This window comes from Mandrillus leucophaeus, unplaced genomic scaffold, assembly GCF_000951045.1.
Source record: "Mandrillus leucophaeus isolate KB7577 unplaced genomic scaffold, Mleu.le_1.0 Scaffold108, whole genome shotgun sequence".
NCBI classification, from domain to species: domain Eukaryota; kingdom Metazoa; phylum Chordata; class Mammalia; order Primates; family Cercopithecidae; genus Mandrillus; species Mandrillus leucophaeus.
This window is the reverse complement of record NW_012098987.1, coordinates 1,217,939-1,239,053: the sequence shown is the minus strand read 5'-3', so window position 1 is coordinate 1,239,053 and position 21,115 is coordinate 1,217,939. Positions and strand designations below refer to the sequence as shown.

The 21,115-nt window shown below is 38.1% G+C and overlaps 1 protein-coding gene across 4 annotated transcripts in view; it reads left to right on the top strand.

Moving 5' to 3' along the window:
• Window positions 1–21,115, top strand: part of FAM214A (family with sequence similarity 214, member A) — a 99,476-nt gene that overhangs the window by 44,009 nt on the left and 34,352 nt on the right. For all 4 annotated transcript variants that reach the window (XR_001006720.1, XM_011986420.1, XM_011986412.1 and 1 more), the window contains one exon: window positions 20,886–21,070. Coding sequence is in view for 3 of the 4 variants with exons in the window: in XM_011986420.1 (XP_011841810.1) it covers window positions 20,886–21,070 (185 nt within the window). In the remaining variant the exon portion in view is untranslated. The remainder of the gene's footprint in view (window positions 1–20,885; window positions 21,071–21,115) is intronic.

Below are 21,115 nucleotides of genomic sequence, written 5' to 3'. Positions count from 1 at the left end.
AAAAAATCTAATCTCACAACCTCTGCCTTTTAATAAGACGCTTATACCATTCACATTTAAGGTGATTGTTGATATAGATGGGCTTAAATCCACTATCTTACAATTTCATTTGTCCCATCTTTCTTTGTGCCTTTTTCTTTCTTTTTCTTTTTTACTCACTTTGTTGCCCAGGCTGGAGTGCAGTGGTGCAATCTTGGCTAGCGAGTCTCCTGCCTCAGACTCCCAAGTAGCTGGGATTACAGGCTTACGCCACCATGCCTGACTAATTTTCGTATTTTTAGTAGAGACAGTTTCAACATGTTGGCCAGGCTGGTCTCGAACTCCTGACCTCAGGTGATCCGCCCGGCCTGGCCTCCCAAAGTGGTGGGATTACAGGCGTGAACCACTGTGCCTGGCCCCTTTTTCACTCTTTTTCTGAGCTCTTTGGATTTTTTTTTAATTCTATTTTATCTCATTTGTTAACTTCTTAGTTATACCTCTTGGGTTTTGTTTTGTTTTTTACTACTAGTTACTTTAGGGTGCACATTATTTTTAACTTGTTATAGGCTACCTCCAAGCAATAATATGCCACTTTGTGTATAGTGTAAGAACTTTCCATTTCACTTTCTTTGGGCCTTTATGCTATCGTTACGCATTTTATATCTAGACTGTTATAAATCCCACAATGCATTATGATTATTTTTCCTTTAAATAATTATATTTAAAAGTGATTTTAAAACTTAGAAAAAATTATATTTACCTACATGATTTTGTGATTTCCGGTGCTCTTTGTGTAGATAATGTTATTTTCCTTCTGTCAGAAGAACTTCCTTGATAGTGCGGGTCTGCTGATAGTGATTTTTTTTCGGTGTTTTGATGTCTAAAAAGGTATTCTGCTTTGTTTTTTAAAATCTAATTGATGGGATTTTTTTCTTTCACTGCTCTCCATTTCTCTGGAGCTTGCTTTCTGTGTGCTACTCTCTCCTCTTTGGTGCTTTAACTGCTTAGAAGCTTCCCTTCTCATTCTTTTGCCATCAATTTAGGGAGACTGCTGGCCTCTGTGTGGCTTTCCCAGTGCTTCAGTCTGGAAACTTGCTCCAGACAGTAAGGTGGGGCAGTTGTTGGGCTCACCCGTTTATTTCCCCATCTGGGATAACAGTCCTGTCCTGTCTGCTGGTCAGTGTCTGAAAACAGTTCTTTTATGTATTTTGAGTGGTTTAAAGTGTGAGAATAAATTAGATCTGTTACTCTGTCCTGGCTGAAAACAGCCCAGTGATTTTCACAGTCAGTTAGCCACCCCACCAGCCTTGTGGAAAAATTCATAAAAGGAGTGAGTATAGAAATCAGGTTTTCCCTCCAGCCTATCACCTAGTAGGAAGATAAGGCTTATGGTAAAGTCCTGACCTCTCTATGTAAATAGGCCCAACCTGAATAAAGAGAAAAGGTTCCCTTCTCCCCTAACACATATCATTCCCATTTCATAAATGAAGAAATGAACTAACATGCCTGAACTTGCTCAGATTGAACTTACTGGATCTTACTCCCTTCTTTGTAAAATTGAATTCTACAGTAAATGTTTTACTTACCACAGTTACAAAATAGTTATTAAAGGACAATTTTATTTTCAAATCTTTTGTATGAATTTTAGTTATCACTTCTCCTTGGCCATCAGTTATGTTACATATAATCCCATTTCATTTCTTTTTTTTTTTTTTTTTGAGACGGAGTCTCGCTCTGTCGCCCAGGCTGGAGGGCGGTGGCCGGATCTCAGCTCACTGCAAGCTCCGCCTCCCGGGTTCACGCCATTCTCCTGCCTCAGCCTCCCCAGTAGCTGGGACTACAGGCGCCCGCCACCTCGCCCGGCTAGTTTTTTGTATTTTTTTTAGTAGAGACGGGGTTTCACCGTGTTAGCCAGGATGGTCTCGATGTCCTGACCTCGTGATCCACCCGTCTCGGCCTCCCAAAGTGCTGGGATTACAGGCGTGAGCCACCGCGCCCGGCCCCATTTCATTTCTTAAGGGGGGAAGATTTTATGCTTCATGACATTCCTTGAATAAAATATATTATGAATGAAATACTTCATGAAATCAGTAGTTTCTTAATTTATATTCTGGTCCTTTGTATAAAAGCTTTGCTAAGAATATCTTCTGACTGTATGGAGCAGTAGGTTTATAGTCAGTTTTAAAATAAATACTTGTCAGCTACACTGGGCTTGCTATTTAAAGGTCAAATATTAACTGAAAACTAATCTGATAATTCCTATCATAGCAAAGTGTGCCAAAAATCAAAGGGCAGAGTTTTTTTTCCCCATAAATTTCTCAGGGGCAAGAATTATTATTTCACCTTTCCCAGAGTTACTCGGTATTTGGATTTATGCCTACTTGATCAAAAAAGCCTATTCTTTTCTCCTAGTTATGCTACAGTGTTTCACCGTCACAGTTCCATAGAAAAGTATCAGATTTCAATATTTCAGGTATAAGATTAGTTATAATTTTGGAATCTTATTTAACCCTTAGTAAAATTAACCTTTATGGTGTTATTAAACAAACAGAAGAAATTATTATAAGCAACATGGTTCTCAAGCAATAGATCATCTCTTACTAGAGAAATAAGGATTAAGAGAACTACTTGCTTAAGTTGTAGTCAATATTTTATGCTCACTAAATTGAGGCACTGTAACTTTTGAACAGTATCATGAACTAAAATTCAGATGAAATTAGTCTTTTCCACTTTAAGATGTTTTTAGTCAATGGGTATACAGCTACCTTCCTATAATGAAGGGAAAATTATTTAAGAAGTACTGTCTGGTCAGGTGCAATGTATTCCCAGCACTGTCAGCCTATACCTGTAATCCCAGCACTTTGGGAGGCTGAAGCTGAAGGATCACTTGAGGCCAGGAGTTTGAGACCAACCTGGGCAACATAGCAAGGCTCCTGTCTCTACAGAAAAGTTTAAAAAAATAGCTGGGCATGATGGCACATTCCTGTAGTCCTTTCTACTTGGGAGGCTGAGGTAAGAGGATCGCTTGAGTCTAGGAGTTTGAGGTTACAATGGGCTATGATTGTTCTACTGCACTGCAGCCTAGGCAACAGAGCAAGACTCTGTCTCCAAAAAAAAGAAAAACAAAAAGAAAATACCATCATTATTCTTGGCTAGGTGTAGTATTGATTTATATAGCTAGCTTCCTCATAATGTAGAATTAATCACTTCCACAAATATTTCTGAGTGCCTATCATGTACCAGTCATAGTTTCCAGATGTTAGATCTGTGTTAGTCAGCAGAACTGACCAAAATCTCTGCCCCTGTGGAATTTACAGAAAGCAGATGGGTAATAACCATATTAAATAAGTAAATAATAACAGTTTGTAAAAAGGATTCACTTGCCAATAGAATTGATTTAAATTCTGCCACAAACAAGGAAGTCCATGACTTCTAGAGAACTACATTACACAATGCAGGTAATACCCCAGTGAAACAAGTGATAATTGTACAACTTTATGATGGAATAGGTCTATTGCATATTTACTGACATTTATCCCCAAAGTAAATATTATGCTCACGTAAGTAAAGGACTGCCTATTCAATTTCAAAACACATTTTGGACTATGCAATTTATTGGGTCAGCATTGTGTTTTAGAACATTTTAGTTATTTGTCCTGCCAACAAGGAAATCTAACTTTTTGTCTGTAGCTTTCAGTTTGGGTGTTCAATTTGAGATATGTTGCTTGCTTTAAAACTTGTTTCTTACATTAAAAAATATAAAATGCTTTCTAGAAATTATATATATATGGCAAACTAATTTACCATAACACACAGGCTTAGGTGTTTGTCTTATTACTTGGATCTATCAGCTTTGTATCCTATGGAAAGTTAAACAATATTATAAGTTGAATATTATCTTTTTTCCCTTTATACCATAATTCTTCACCTTAATATTTTCATCAACTCATAAAATCTTAAAGTTGGAAGATTTTTTTTAAGAAGTGGTGTACTTCGATGGTTAAAGAAACGTAGAACAAAAGAGGTTAATAGGGAGAATGTGGACCTCATGAAATCCAGCACAGTGATTATTTTTCACTAACTAGTACTGCCTTACAAACAGTGAGACCTTGGCAAGAGTGAGATGTTGTGCAGAATTCCCAGACTTCAGTTTTCCATATACATGCTGAAATTTTAAAAACAGGTTTATTTTGTCATACGTGAGACAATGTAAATTTTTTAAAATTATGAAGCATATCATACCTACAAAGGTCTTCGTTTTTATTTCAATTCTTAGTTACTTATCCTTCTAGTCTTTTCTGTTTTTTTATTTTTTAATTTTTTTAGAGTCTTGCTCTGTTGCCCAGGCTGGAATGCAGTGGCGCAATCTCATCTCATTGCAACCTCTGCCTTCCGGGTTTAAGCGATTCTCCTGCCTCAGCCTCTCGAGTAGCCAGGATTAGAGGCGCCCGCCACCAAACCCAGGTAATTTTTTTATTTTTGGTAGAGACGGGGTTTCACCATGTTGGCCAGGCTGGTCTCGAACTCCTGATCTCATGATCGCCCGCCTCAGCCTCCCAAAGTGCTGGGATTACAGGCATGAGCCACCATGCCTGGCTTTTTTTTTTTTTTAACTACCCTTACCTCCACTGAGGCTTTTAGGGCATGAAAGGATTCTGTATGATACTATCATGGTGGATACATGTCATTAACATTTTTCCAAACCCAGAAAATATATGACATCCTGAGTGAACCCCAACATAAACTATGGACTTTGAGTGATTATGATGTGTCAGTGTAGGTTCATCAAGTGTAACAAATGTACCACTCTTTTGGGGTTGTTCATAATGGAGGAGGCCATACAGGTGTTGGGGAGCGGGTGTAATCTCTGTACTTGCCACTCAGTTTTGCTGTAAACTTAAAACTGCTCTTAAAACGTCTTTATATGACCTCTAACATGATACTGAATTTTTTAAAAAACCTTTAGTTAAAAGCAAACCAAAAAAACCCTTACCAATGACTTACGTTTGAATTGTTAAACAGCCAGGAAGGGAATGTGGACAGCACTTACAGATTGAAGACTTTCTATAATTAAGAATTTGAATTGGCGAGGGGAAGACGTTTGTTATGGCAGCCAATTTTAGTTTTCTGGGAAGAGAATGGCCTTTCAGGATTATATAAAGGAGGAGATTTACCTTCCTTAGCTTCAGATTTTTGTGGTCTAGAAAATATATTTGTTAACAATTGAGTGAAAAATTAAGTAGTTGCATGAAATAGATTGAAATTTATTTAATGAAGTCATCAATTGTACTATTATTGAAATAGAGTTTTTGTTTCGTGTTATACTTTCATAGCAATTTAAGTAGTTAAAATTATTTTAATGGAAGATACATAAAAACTAATCACATGACATTCATTTCTTTGTCATGTAAGCTTTTAATCTATTCATAATATCATTTGAGGAGTTTAAATAACATTAAAAATATGCCTTTTTAAAAGTTTTGCTGTATCTAGGATAGTGTTTTTCAAAAACGATACCACATTGTAGTTGTTAAATTACTGTAGTAAATAGTTATGGTAACAAATTCAGATTGACAAGTAATTACTGTTTTACGTTTTGCAGTATTTACAAAAGTAAGAAAGGTATTAGTACCCATTTTATTACTTAGCTGTAATTGACTTAGAGAACGTCACAGAAAATCAGTGTGGCCTGAGTTCTGAGTACACAGCCCTGGCATGGCTCATATCAGAGGAGCATCTTCTGTGTTTCCAGAATTCTCTTAGGTTCTTTTTAAGTCTTTTGTCTAGAAATACTTGGATTTTAACGTTACTTAGATTCGTTGTTCCAAGAAGCTCAAAGAGCTTTATAAAATACTATTAATCTTAAAATATCTAAAAATCATTGAGTGAATATTTTATATTGATTTTGTTCGTAATCATCTTAAGAGTGTGTGTGGGCCTGATAGAATGTCTGCAGACATGAAGAACAGCATTAGATATATCTAAGAGACATTTTAGAGCACTGGAAAGAATTAAATTCCAAATTCCCGCATGTCTTGTCAGTCACCAAGCCTGCTTTTCTTTCCTTCATTTCCATTGGTGATTCTAGTTGTCATAATTATTCACAATCGAGAATTAGCAATTAGAGAATTAGCCAAAGATTTTTCCTTTGGCTTCTGTGAGATTTAGTGTGATGAAAATTACTTGAGGTTGAAAGGGACCTACTTTTAGCATTTTGTTGAAGACACTATCAGATGGCAGAATTGGCTATTAAGTGGCATTATAAATTCTCTTGAGATGCTGATGGCTGAGGCCCAGGAACATACATGAATGTAATCATTTCAGTCCTGTGTGTGTTAACAACTCTTTATTAAAATCGGTGTGAATAAGTTAAATTCTGTTTTTAAAAATCATAGTAAAATAAAAGCAAAAGGACTTCTTATGTGTTCTGACCACCTTCAATCTGACATTTTTTCTCCCTTAATGTAGGGCTAATAATCTGAGTTTGCCTGTCTTATAATGTGTGAATTCTTCAGCTGGTCATACTTCAGGATAGATCACTTGATTTACAAGTGCTAGTGCCTTTCAATAAGCTAAGCTAAATCACTACACTTTTATGCCTGCTTTCATTTTGCTTGTATATTTACTGAGTACTTCCTATGTGTCAAGCAGTGTCCTAGGCACTGGTAATAAAATGATGAATATTTAGACCTGGCCTCTTTGCTCATAGAGTTTATAGTCGAGTTAGAGGCAAACAGGCTATTACAATAAGATAATTGAAATTACCTGAAATCAGTGATTAGAAGTTGGCAAATTTTCAGTTTCTTCATTGAAAAATGTGCAGTTTGTGACAGGGTACTCTTCAGTTAAGTTGTCTACCCTTCTCCTTCCCTTCCCTCTTAGATATTTTCTAACTCATTCACAGACCTTCTTTTGCAACTTTGAAAGTATCAGATTTAGAATTTGGGTGACTCTGGCAAACAGGAGTCTATCAAATATGGTTGACATTGAGGAAACACAACTAATGTTATGTCTCATTGACAAAAATAGGAGTCAGAAGGGTTGCATGGGCAGAGAAACAAAGCATTCTGGCAGGAAAGCAGAATAGAGAACTGGAAAACCTAGTTAGAATTCATAGGAAAACTAGGATTGGGAATTAAATACCAACATGTTTTACAGTAAGGACACCGATCAAACATCAAGAGGCTGAATAACTAGTACAGAATAGGCAACAAGAATGACCTTGACAGTAAACCAACAAATACCTAAAGCTTCATGTTCTCTCTGAACTCTTTCCATAATTCTTCCCTGAGCCAGAACTGGAGTTGAACTAATAACAGGGGGTGGAGTTTGGCACACTGAATGAGATTTGGAAATAAATCCCCAAATTTCTGACATTTTCCCTACATGAGAGACATAGGTTTAAGGCCCCCTTTACATTATGTTGCTGTGTATGCCTGAGCAAGTCACTTTACCTCTCTGAAGTCCAATTTCCTCACCTGTAAATTAATGAAAATATATCCTGAATTCTACAAAAAAAAAAAAAAAAAAACCTCTTGGCCTTTCTCTCTCTCTCTCTCTTTTTTTTTTTTTCAGCTTTCCCTTATCTTTTCTCCCACAGAAGCTGCTTATTTCCCTTTGATGATAAAGGGACTAAGCTTAGTTTTAATTAACTCTAGGTGTTTTTTAATGCACAAAGCAGAACATTAAAACACTTTATATATAACCAGATGTAATTGTACTGTTTTGCCATGCATTATAAGGATAATGTTTCTAAGTTGGATGTCCTCTTGTTTCTGGAACCACATGATCTAGACTTTTCCCATAGTACTTACATTGAGAGCTTTAGAAAGGGGAGACATGCGGAACAAAAGGAGTAACTGTCTGAATTCATGTAATACCAATGGGCTTCAAGATGATCCTCCACTTACTGGTAAAGTGTGTGGCCTTGGGCAAATGATTTTATAAATTTAGGATTCTCATCTGTAAAATGGGGAAAGATGTGTATCATAGCATTTAGTTTTATTTTAAATTTAACAAACACATGCAGCATTCTAAAAGTTACATAAATAATAATCCTTGTAACTGCCCTCTGAAAGTTGATACTATTATCCCCATTTAATTAGGTGAAATACTGAGGAAAGAGATGTTGTGTAAAATCCAAACAACTAGGAAGTAGCAGAGCTGGTTGACAGACTTCAGACAGACTTCAGAGTTGAGCCCTTTACTGCTGCTCTATGCTGCTTCATGAGCTCTAACTTGATAAAACAATTCACAACTCAGGTTGATGGGGATCATCTTTGTTTAATTGAATGTTTGGGTTTTACATGACAATGAATTTAATAGCCAATTTTCAAAGAGCTAGATTACTGTAAAAACATATAACTTTTTTTTTTAGATGGCACCTTATGATATTACAGTGTTTTAGTCATAATTTTGAACTTTGGTGGTTATTGTGTAGGTGTAGAGCAGGTTTAGATTCAACTTGGTTGAATCTAAACAAACCATGCTCAAGTTCAGAAAACTGCTTTTAAAAGTCAGTCTGTGATAAATTTGTTATTTATCATAGTTGATAAGTTGATCACTTGTCTTTTTTCATAATAGAGTGCTGAGGATTAAAATAAATAAATTTTGTTGTGGATTAACAAGACCAAGAACAGAGAGCATTTTCATATTAGAAAATACTGTTCTGTAGATGAGAATATTTATGTATAACTAATAATAAAATAATAGTGTACACATAAAATTGCTGTTTCACTTATAGCCGTGGCCACTGTTTTTCACACTTGTCACTAATGTCAGCTTTGCCTCTTATTCTCTGCTTGAAGACTTTTCATGTTATATAAAATGACTTGTACTAGGTATTGAGAAACTTGAATTGTAGTTCGCTGTTGCCTGGTTTTTAGTATATTATTGAAGCAAGGAAGTTGATGTCTTTGTACCTTATTTTCCTCATCTGGAAGTAAAGTAGGTTAGGCTAAGATGATTTCTAAGATCCTTTACAATTCTCACTTAAAACAGGTACACATGACCAGGTGCAGTGGCTCATACCTGTAATCCCAGCACTTTGGGAGGCCAAGATGAGTGGATCACGTGAGGTTAGGAGTTTGAGACCAGCCTGACCAACATGGTAAAACCCCATCTCTACTAAAAATAAAAAAAATTAGCTGGGTATGGTGGCAGGTGCCTGTAATCCCAGCTACTCTGGAGGCTGAGACAGGAAACTTCACTTGAACCCAGGAGGCAGAGGTTGCAGTGAGCCAAGATCGCACCGCTGCACTCCAGCCTGGGTGACAGAACAAGACTCTGTCTCAAAAAAAAAAAAAAAAAAAACCAGGTACACATAACATATTCCTTTGAGACTGGAACACATAAAGGAGAAGCCAAAAATATTTCAGTGATTGTGAAATTGAACCCATTAGTAGATATATGTCCATAACATGTTAAGAAAATTCTAAAAAAATGAATAGGTTGATATAACTATAGAGCTGTCAAATCATGCTGAATTTTTCCTGAAGTGTGGTTCATTTGCACTGATATGTCCTTTCCTTTTTCATGGTCACATTTGTGAATAATGCCCTGAGTTTTGGAGAAGTTTGGCTGAAGTTAACAGTACAGTCTGTCCGTGGAACAGAGTGAAATTTACCCATGAGAAGGTGAAATTCATGACCTTTGGTTGGTATACCAACACCTGACAGTAACCATTTATAGCCTAGATGGCTTCTATAAATTCTGGGGAAGAGTACAAAGTAAGTCAAAGATCAGTGTGGAAAGGAGTTAGGAATGGGTTTTTTCATGGAAAAGAGTGGGAGTGCGGAAAACTTTGAGTTCGTGGGAAGGAGAGGAGGAAGTCATGCTTGATAGGTTAAAAAAAACAAAACCAAAAACATTTAAGCTTGAGAGGATTGTAATGGAATGGCTTTTTGGGAAGATTAATCTGCATTAGGATTCAAGATGGATAAGGAGGTGCCTAGAGTCCTAGACAATAGCTAGGAAACTTGTAGTAATTCAGGTATAAATTAATAAGAACCTAACTAGGTAACTGTTTTCAGGATAAAAAGGAAGAGTTTAATTCCGAGAAAAATTTAAAACAAATTAAAATTTAGTAATTTCAGGATTATACAGGAGAATCTCCTACCACCTGTGCCATAGACTTAGAAGGGAAGCAGTTAAAACTTCTTTTAGTCTCATTTTGAGATTTGGAAATAATTTTCTTTGAGTGATGATATTGCATATTTAATACTTTTCTAGAAAGGGCTATTGTATTATATGAATGCCCATTGTGTTAAGAGAGGACTAAGAAAGTAGACTTTTGCATTTATCATATATACTCTGCAGAATAATAGACAGTGTATGTCACATTTGTCTAATCTTCCATCATCACCGCCTACTGAGCTCACTATTTTCAAAGTCACCAGTGACTTCCTTATTGTCAAATTCAATGGTCACTTCTTTGTTTATATTTTATTAAACTTCACCAGTGTTTGAGACCATTGATCATGCACTCCTGGAAACTTTCTGTTCTCTCGAGGCTTCCATTATACCATACCTGACAGCTCGTTTTGTTGTTCCTCGTCTTCTCTAATTGTTGCAGTGCTCCCAGGGCTCTGTCATGAGTTCCCTGCTCTCCTCTATCTACATACTCCTCTAGGTAACTCTTGATTCTAAATACTATCTGAATGCCAGTGATCCCCAAAGCTATACCTACAACCCCAGACAACTATAATAACCTCCTAATTAGTATAGCTACTTTCATTCTTTCCCCCTATTCTTTTATCCACATAGCAGCCAGGGTGATCATTTTAAATGTAAATCGGATCATGCATTTCTCTAGTTAAAACCCTCTAATGGCTCCGCATTCCATTTGGAATAAAATCTAAACTTTTTACCCTATTTTCAAAATCCTTTATGATCTAGTCCCTGACCGCCTTTCTAAACTTTTTTTTTTTGACACAGAGTCTCGCTCTGTTGCCCAGGTAGGAGTACAGTGGTGCAATCATAGTTCACTGCAGCCTTGAACTCCTGGGCTCAAGCAGTCCTTTTGCCTCAACCTCGCAAGTAGCTGGAACCACAGGCACATGTTACCACACCTGGCTTTATTTATTGTTTTGTTATGTTATGTTATGTTATGTTATGTTATGTTATGTTATGTTATGTTATGTTATGTTATTTTAAATAGAGACAGGGTCTCACTGTGTTGCCCAGGCTGGTCTCAAACTCCTGGGCTTAAGCAATCCACCCACCTTGGTTTCCCAAAGTGTTGGGTTTATGGGTGTGAGCCACCCTGCCTAGCTAAATGTCCATCTCTTACTGCTTTCCCTCTCTCCCCACTGCAATTTCAGCCTCATTCACCTTCTAGTTTCTGGGATTTGACCCATTCGTTCCCACCTTTGTCATTGCTCAGAATGCTCTTTCCCCTAATTTTTGAATGGTTAGCTCCTTGTCATTTAGATCTCAGCTGAAATGTTACCTGCTTCAAAAAGCCCTCCCTAACCACCTGATAGAAAGCATTGCCAGAATCATTCTCATATCACATCATCCTTTTTATAATTATTGCATAGTACTTAGCATCTGATATTTTATTAATTTGTTTTTGTTTTTCTGTGCCATCACAACAATATAAGCTCCAAGCCCCATTGTCTACAAAAGTGCCTGGAACCTGGTACTTTTATGGTATTTGTTGAATAAATGAAGTCTTAGTACCTACATAATGGTTATGTTAACTGAGAGTCCCATTCTTTGAGCATAACCTCTTCCACTAATTCTTAATATCCATTCTCAGGTGCCTCATCTCATTTCCATATGTTTCTCATATGGAATCTCACTGACATTCCAGTTCTTACCTAATTTTTTTAAACATTTGTTTTTAAAAAGAAAAAGTGTTTCAGATACTAAGTTCCAGTTTCTCAATACCAGAACCAGTATACTGTTACCTGTGTGTGTCTTCACAAATGCCAGTATTAAGTAACCAAACTATGACCTACTTTAAGAAATAGTAGGCCTGGTGCAGTGGCTCATGCCTGTAATCCAGCACTTTGGGAGGCCAAGGTTGGTAGATCACTTGAGGTCAGGAGTTTGAGACCACCCTGGCCAATATAATGAAACCTCATCTCTACTAAAAATACAAAAATTAGCCGGACATGGTGAAGCGCACCTGTGATCCCTACTCAGGAGGCTGAAGCAAGAGAATTGCTTGAACCCCAGAGGCAGAGGTTGCAGTGAGCCAAGGTCATGTCATTGCACTGCAGCCGGGGTGATAGAACGAGACTCTGTCTCAAAAAAAAAGAAAGAAAGAAAAGAAATAGTAAGTGTATTCGTGTATTCTCATGCTGCTAATAAAGACATACCTAAGACTGAATAATTTATAAAGAAAAAAAGGTTTAATGGACTCACAGTTCCACATGGCTGGAGAGGCCTCACAATCATGGCGGAGGGTGAAAGGCACATCTTAAGTGGCAGCAGGCAAGAGAGAGTATATGCAGGGGAACTCCCCTTTATAAAACCATCAGATCTCATGAGACTTAGGAGACTATCACAAGAACAGAATGGAAAAACCCACCCCCATGATTCAGTTACCTCCCACTGGGACCCTCCCATGACAGGTGGGGATTATTACAATTCAAGGTAAGATTTGTACAGAGCCAAACCATATCAGTAGGGGTTACAAAAAGTAGTAACTCATTAATTAAAAATATATGACACTGGGACTGCTTTTATTGCATATTATTTTTCAGTTAATAGGAGTTACTTACCTAATGCTAGTCAGAGAATAGTGATTTATTTACAATTTAGTATATGGGATTATGTGTTTGCTTTATGGGACTGATAATATTTTGTTGTATATATGTCTGTCTGTGCTTATATATGCTTGTGATTCCGCAGATACATAATCCTAACATTGTTCTTAAACATTAGGTTTTTACTTACATTGTAGATATGTTTCCTGTCAAAAGTAGATATGTCATTATTTTAGATCTAACTGAATCACAGTATATTTAACCAGTCTCATATTGTTGAATATTTAGGTTGATGCCAATTTTTTTAAGTTGGTATAAACGTTTTCATAAACATCCTTGGACATTTGGCTTGGTGTACTTCTTCCATTATTTTCTGGGGATAAATTCATAGAAGGAGAATTTTTATTCGCAATACTCAGTTGTACATCATGAAGTAAAAAGGACACTTTTTATTTTTATTTTATTTTTTGAGACAGAGTCTCGCTCTCTTGCCCAGGTTAGAGTGCAGTGGCATAATCCCAGCTCACTGCAGCCTCAACCTCCAGGCTCAAGTGATCCTCCCTCATCTGCCTTCCGAGCAGCTGCAGGCACGTGCCACCACATCGGCTGATTTTTGTAGAGATGGGGTTTAGCCAGGTTGCCAGGCTGATTTTGAATTCCTGAGCTCAAGCAATCAGTGTGCCTGAGCCTCCCAATGTGCTGGGATTACAGGCATGAACCACTGCCCCTGGCTGGACATTATTTTTAGATAAACTTTCTTAGCAGCAATTCCCCAGGCTGTTCCCAGGCCTCCTTTTCCATGTTAATTCATGGCATAAGAGGCCTAGGCTCCTTCTCCTTCCCTGGCAGGCCTTAGGGAAAAAACAGCGTATATAACAGCCTAGCAGTGGGAAAGACACTCTTCTTTCACTCCCATTGAAGTAGCTTTGAGCCATCCTGGTTTGTTTGTTTGTTTGTTTTCCTAAATCAAGAAGTATGTGTATATAATGAGTAGTGCTTCAGCTGGGCTCCTGGTTAGAGTCTCTCAAGAAGGAGTTAGTGGTTCTGGTCTCTCTCCTGTGGTTTTTCTGAAGAGCAAAGCACCATAAATTCTCAGAGTTGGACAAAACCTGAGAACAAGCCTAATTGAGCCACTCGCTTACATAAATCTCTTCAGCCACACCCTGGCAAGTGTTTATGAAACTTTCCTTGAACACCTCTAGCAATGAAGAATTTACTTCTTAGTCTGTTTCGTCTACGGATCACTCCAGTTGTTCAAAGTTTTCCCAATGGCTAAGTTGTTCACTTTTCTCGATGGACAGAACAGGTGGGGAATTTTAAGAAGCTGCTACACTACAGAACCAGGAGAGCATGCAAAAGCAGTCAGTCTGATCATAGCTCCCAGACAGCCTAGTGCAAGCACAATCCTCATTGAGGTCTTAGGTAGAGGGACCCCCAGAACTGTGTTTTCATTGGTTAATCACTGGTGTCCAGTGATCTGTCCTTCATAGCATGTGAAAATTTATAACATACTTTCTGTTCTCTTCAATATTACATTTTATGTCCAATAATTTATTTTTCTTTTCTTTTTTTTTTTTTTTTAGACAGTCTCTCTCTGTCCCTCAGGCTGGAGTGCAGTGGTGCAATCTCAGTTCACTGCAACCTCCACCTCCTGGGTTCAAGTGATCCTCCCATCTCAGCCTCCCAAGTAGCTGGGATTACAAACATGCACCACCATGCCTGGCGAATTTTTGTATTTTTAGTAGAGACAGGGTTTCACCATGTTGGTCAGGCTGGTCTCAAACCCCTGACCTCAAGTGATCCACCTCCAGGAGTGAGCTACAGGAGTAAGCCACCGCACCTGGCCAAATAATTTATTTCTTCTAACATGCGAAACTGGTAAGAAGGCCTAGCAGTTCATATTAGTCTAGATTTGAAACATTTTTTTTTTGTAAAAGTAGACTTTTTCAGGTGCTCTAAAATCAAACTTTATTTCTAGTGTGAGCTGTGTCCTCAGAATATCAAATTAGATCTATTGAATTCTCTTTAGTCCGACATATTTCGCAATTATTGGTCATATTCTTCAGTAAACTCTGCTGTTGTGTTTAGAGGTTGACATTATAAAAATTTTAATGATGTAACTTTTCTTTAAAAAAATTTTTTACTGCCAATTTTCAAGGACAATCTATAACAATGTAACTGTTCTGAGGACTACTATGATTTAGTATTCTCATTTATTAAAGTTAGACATTCTTGACAAATTTCTAAAAGTTGTCATCACATATCACTTGTACTTAGGTAATATTTTATGTGTTTCAAAATACCATTGTATAATCCATAGTATTCCTTTCAATACTTATGTAATAGTTACACCAGTAATTAACAGATAACTAGTATCATCTCTAATCTTTGTTTCAGATTTTTCATTTAAACATTTAACACCCTTGCTGGGCGCCCGGGCTCACGCCTGTAATCCCAGCACTTTGGGAGGCTAAGGCGGGCGAATCACGGGGTCAGGAGATCAAGACCATCCTGGCTAACACGGTGAAACCCCATCTCTACTAAAAATACAAAAAATTAGCCGGGCGTGGTGGCAGGCGTCTGTAATCCCAGCTACTCGGGAGGCTGAGGCAGGAGAATGGCATGAACCCAGGAGGCGGAGTTTGCAGTGATCTTAGATCGCACCACTGCACTCCAGCCTGAGTGACAGAGCAAGACTCTATCTCAAAAAAAAAAAACATTTAACACCCTAAGTTCAGTAAGTCATCTGAGGGATTGCAAACTCCAGTCATGGTTTTGAAGTTTGTTTAGTTTGTCCCCTACAGAGACAATGACCAAAGCAACCAAATTTTAGTCCAATGTTACATTATTTAAAAGTGGCTTGGGGCAGTGGCTCACATCTGTAATCCCAGCACTTTGGGAGGCCAAGGTGGGAGAATTGCTTGAGGCCAGGAGTTTGAGGTTAAAGTGAGCCATGGTCACGCCACTGCACTCCACCCTGGGCCACAAAGCAAGACCCTGTCTCTAAAACAAAAAAGAAGAAGAAGAAAATACTCTTTTGTAACAGTTCAGTGTTTATCACTTTAAACTTGATAATTCCTACTGCAAGAGTTAGCCACTCCATTCTAGGAGCTTTGGAAATGTATTGCAGTTTTGCAGGCATAAGGATAACAAGTCATAGAGTCCTGGTAACATCTATCTTTCTTTCAGTCATTGCACTTTCTCCACCTTCTTCCCCACTTTGTATGTCCTTTCCTAATCTAACCTGTTAGTTTTGCAGAATTTTATCTCTGCAGAAATGATCAGGTGCTCTTTAGGATATGTATAGTGGTAGTGGTAGTGTTTAAAAAGTAGTTTTAAGAGACATCCTTGTTAAGAGTGAAGAAAAATTGGGCTGAGTGCGGTGGCTCACACCTGTAATCCCAGCACTTTGGGAGGCCGAGATGGGCGGATCACAAAATCAGGAGACTGAGACCATCCTGGCTAACACAGTGAAACCCCATGTCTACTAAAAATACAAAAAAGTTAGCCGGGCATGGTGGTGGGTGCTTGTAGCCCCAGCTGCTCGGGAGGCTAAGGCCAGAGAATGGCATGAACATGAACCTGGGAGACAGAGTATGCAGTGAGCCAGTAATGTGCCACTGCACTCCAACCTGGGTGACAGAGCAAGACTCTGTCTCAAAAAAAAAAAAAAAAAAAAAAAAGAGTGAAGAAAAATAGATGAGGGCAATGATGAGTTTTTAGCCAGGCTTTGGTATACAGTATTTGGGGAGATCATATACATTAATGCTCTGGGTAGAGGCCTGCAGATGAGTCATGCTTGATACCAAGGTGATAATGCAGAGGTAGTCAGTCAATTACGTGTTACAATTATGTGGATTTGGTTTTAAAAGAATTATGGGCTTTCTTACAAATTTTACATATTTATTTATTTATTTTAAATAATATTTATTCAGAAGTGGAGACTATGTAATGTGATGTGAAAAATAAGATTAAAAGCTACATTGTATGAACCTAAGTTTGTTTTAAAAGTTGTATATATGCGGCCGGGCGCGGTGGCTCAAGCCTGTAATTCCAGCACTTTGGGAGGCCCAGACGGGCAGATCATGAGGTCAGGAGATCGAGACCATCCTGGCTAAAACAGTGAAACCCCGTCTCTACTAAAAAATACAAAAAACTAGCCGGGCGCGGTGGCGGGCGCCTGTAGTCCCAGCTACTCGGGAGGCTGAGGCAGGAGAATGGCGTAAACCCGGGAGGCGGAGCTTGCAGTGAGCTGAGATCCGGCCACTGCACTCCAGCCTGGGCGACAGAGCGAGACTCCGTCTCAAAAAAAAAAAAAAAAAAAAAAAGTTGTATATATGCTTAAAACAAGGCTATTAAGTTAACAATAGATATCTCTGAAAAATGAGTTATTTTTGTCTTACTCTCTGAATTTTATAAATTTCTCAGTAAATGTGTTACTTTTTAGTTAGAAAATCATTATTTAAATTTTGAAATAGTCACATTTTTGGAAAGTTTTATTTTCCTCAATGTTTTAGTGTGCTCAGGCTGCCATAAAATACCATAGACTTGGGCGGCTTAAACAACAGAAATTTATTTTCTCACATTTCCGAAGGCTGGAAGTCCAAGATCAGGGTTCCAGCATGTTCAGGTCCTGGTGAGAGCTCTCTTCCTGGCTCACAGACAGCTGCCTTCTCCCTGTGTGCTCATGTGGCCTTTCCTTGAAGAGAAAGAAAGCGAGAGGGAGACACATGCGGGCTGTGGGAGGTGGGGGAAAGCAGGGAGAGAGGAGGTCACTTTCTCTTCTTTTAAAGCTACCTGCATTACCACCCTTATGACCTCATTTAACTGTAATTACCTCCTAAAAGCCTTATTTCCAAATAGAGTCACAGTGCCGGCTAAGGCTTCAACATATGAATTTCGATTCAGCCCATCACTCAGTTCTCATTTATAGACTAGCAATTTTTTTATTTTTGATGATTATCTTCTCTAATTTCATAACTATATTTTAGTTACTAGTCAAGGTGCTTTTGATTACAAATAATTCACTCAACAAGCTTAAAGGAATTGATTGCTAGGGATACAGAGTTCTCTCTCAGTAGGTTTATGAGGGACTGGAACATTGTCAGGAATCAGGCAACTACTTTTTCTGGCTTTCTATGGCTACAAAGTCTCCTTTCTCTCTCATTCACTATGTAGCTTATTTCATTCTCTTATTTTCTGTTCCATGCCCATGGCAGTCTATGGTCATTATATAGCTCCTGGGTGTACGTTGCCTCAGTTTAAGTCATAGCAGATAGGGACAAACTAACATCTCTGAATCCTAACTCCAGTGTCTTGGGAAATAGACTGACCCAGGATGGGTCAAGTGCCCACTTTGAATCAATTGGCTTTGGTGGGGTTGGGAAACAGGGTCACACTTTTTTGTATATATAGTAGAGACAGGGTCTCCCTGTGTTGCCCAAGCTGGTCTCGAACTCCTGGGCTCAATGGATTCTCTTGCCTCAGCCTCCCAAAATGCTAGGGTTATAGGCATGAACCATCACTTCCAACCAGGGGTCACACAACTTAAAGAAGGCTGCCGGTGTTCACTCTTGACAATGGCCACTGTTAAAATCTTGCTCTATGTGATCTTCCTAAAGCTCTTTCAGACAACTAGGCAGATGTTACCCTCATTTAATGGAAGAAAACAGTAAGTGACTTGTCTCAAGCAACACGTCACTACTGTAGAACCCTTCCTCACCACTGTCTTCACCACATACCCCTTAGAACCTTTCCTCACCACTGTCTTCCACCACATACCCCTACCCAACTACTGGCCACCAGTCTGTGCTCTTATAGATTGCTAATGTCTGTACGAGTGGTTATCACAGTATGGTATGTATTTGGTTGTTGTGTCTGCTGCTCTGAGAATTTTTAAAGTGTATGATCCATATATTTTTTAACCTGGGGATGTATGATAAACTGAATGAATTGACTGGGAATAGAACTAGAGCCCAAGTTCTGGAGCTAAACTGTCCAGCTTCCAAATTCAACTTTGCTACTTCCTAATTGATGATCTTGGGCAAGTTACTTAACCTTTCCATGCTTCATTTATCTGAAAAATAGAAGTAATAGTCCTCACCTTCTAGAGCTGCTCCGAGGATTAAATGAGTTAATGTGTAGAAAGTACTTCGAACCGACAGTGATAAATTACCAAATGTTGGCTGTCATTTTATATGTTCCAAATGGTCACTTTAGAGAAACTTTTCTGAATGGTCTTAAAATGCCAGTTCAATAAAGTTTACTTTAAGGCTTCTTCCTTTTCTGATAAGCCTTCCTGAAGCTAGAAAAGAGCATTCTTCATCATACTCTTCAAAGCTATTCATAATCTGGCTCCAGTCCTTCTTTTTGCATACTTTTCTCTATAAGAAATCTCTGCTCAAATTCACCTTCTCTCTTCCCATTTCATGCTGCATTGTTCTGTTTGTTTTTAAAATTCTTTGAATTGTAAAGGTTTCAAAACTAGGAACTATGTGCATATGACTCTGTGTCCCCCTATTACCTGAGGTATAATAGGCACTTGAAATATTTGTTGCTTAATTGGCAGAGATAAGAGCAATTTTTTGTACAACAAATTATACAACAAATTGAATAGTATGTGCACTTTTATGTATGAACAACTTGTATAGCGGGTTAACAGTTTTTAAAATTAACTGTTAAAAAACTAGGAGCACGCGTGAGAAATATTTAAATTACCATAACTACATGAAAAAAAAATCTACAGATTAGATTGTTTGAAACTGTAATAACCAAAATAACACATTCCACATATTGCAAATCAGGCTTTGTGCCGCTGCTGGATAAGTATAGCATTTCTTCCTTAGCAATTGTTACTACTATATAGTAAAAGCACAGAGGACCCCATGACTATGAATTTTCATGTCACAGAATTAGTGCTGTGAAACTAAGGAACTAGTAAAGGAAGGGAGGGGGAGAGAAAGAGAAACATGCAGTGGATCTGTATCTTTTTCTAATATGTAAATAATAGCAATAGAACATCTTAGCTAAAAATACGACATAAGACATTTTAACCTTTTAGCTATTAGTGATTATTTGTGTGCAAAAACTATTGTACCTGACATCCAAAAATATAATTTTTTTTTTTTTTTTTTTCTGAGACAAGAGTCTTGCTCTGTTGCCTAGGCTGGAGTGCAATGGGGCGATCTTGGCTCACTGCAACTTCCACCTCCCGGGTTCAAGCGATTCTCCTGCCTCAGCCTCCTAAGTAGTTGGGATTACAGGCATGCACCACTGCACCCAGCTGATTTTTGTATTTTTAGTAGAGACTGGGTTTCGCCATGTTGGTCAGGCTGGTCTCGAACTCCCACCCTCGGGTAATCTGCCCACCTCAGCCTCCCAAAGTGCTGGGATTACAGGCATGAGCCACCACACCTGACCCAAAAATATAATTATTATAGGCTATAAAGTTAAAATAGATATCTCTGAAAAATGAGTTATTTTTGTCTTACTCTCTGAATTTTATAAATTTCTCAGAAAATGTGTTACTTTTTAATTAGAAAAGTAAGCCACCACACCTGACCCAAAAATATAATTATTATAGGCCAGGCGCAGTGGCTCATGCCTGTAATCCCAACACTATGGGAGGCTTAGGCGGGCAGATCACCGGAGGTCGGGAGTTCGAGACCAGCCTGACCAACATGGCAAAACCCCGTCTCTACTAAAAATACAAAAATTAGCCATTCATGGTGGTACATGCCTATAATCCCAGCTACTTGGGAGGCTGAGGCAGGAGAATCGCTTGAACCCAGGAGGTGGAGGTTGCGGTGAGCCAGATTGTGCCATTGCACTCCAGCTTGGACAAAAAGAATGTAACTCTGTCTCAAAAAAATAATAATTATTATTATTATCATAGGATGATAAATGTATTTCTAAACCTTCAGTGTTTTAACTAATGTTTATATAAAAACAATTCCATAATTTTAACCAGTTCAACTAGAATTTGGAATTATCCATCATCTCCTCACTTCTGTATAGTTTGTGAATCAAGAGTTTAGTATATTTTGATTGTCTTGATTTTATTATTTTCACTCTTTGTTAAATGAATATTCTTAAATGTGTAATGTGACATTAGTTATTTTAGGCAGACCAGATGAGTTCTTACTAAGAGTACATTAAATTGAGGACCCTTTGCCCCTTTTTTTATATCAGATACTCTGGATGAATATTTTGAATATGATGCAGAGGAGTTCTTGGTCTCTTTGGCCTTGCTGATAACAGAAGGACGAACACCTGAATGTTCTGTAAAAGGTCGAACAGAAAGCTTTCATTGCCCTCCAGCACAGTCTTGTTACCCAGTAACTACCAAACATGAATGTAGTGACAAGCTGGCCCAGGTGAGAATCTTGTGTTGAATGCTTTATATCTTTTATATAAACTAG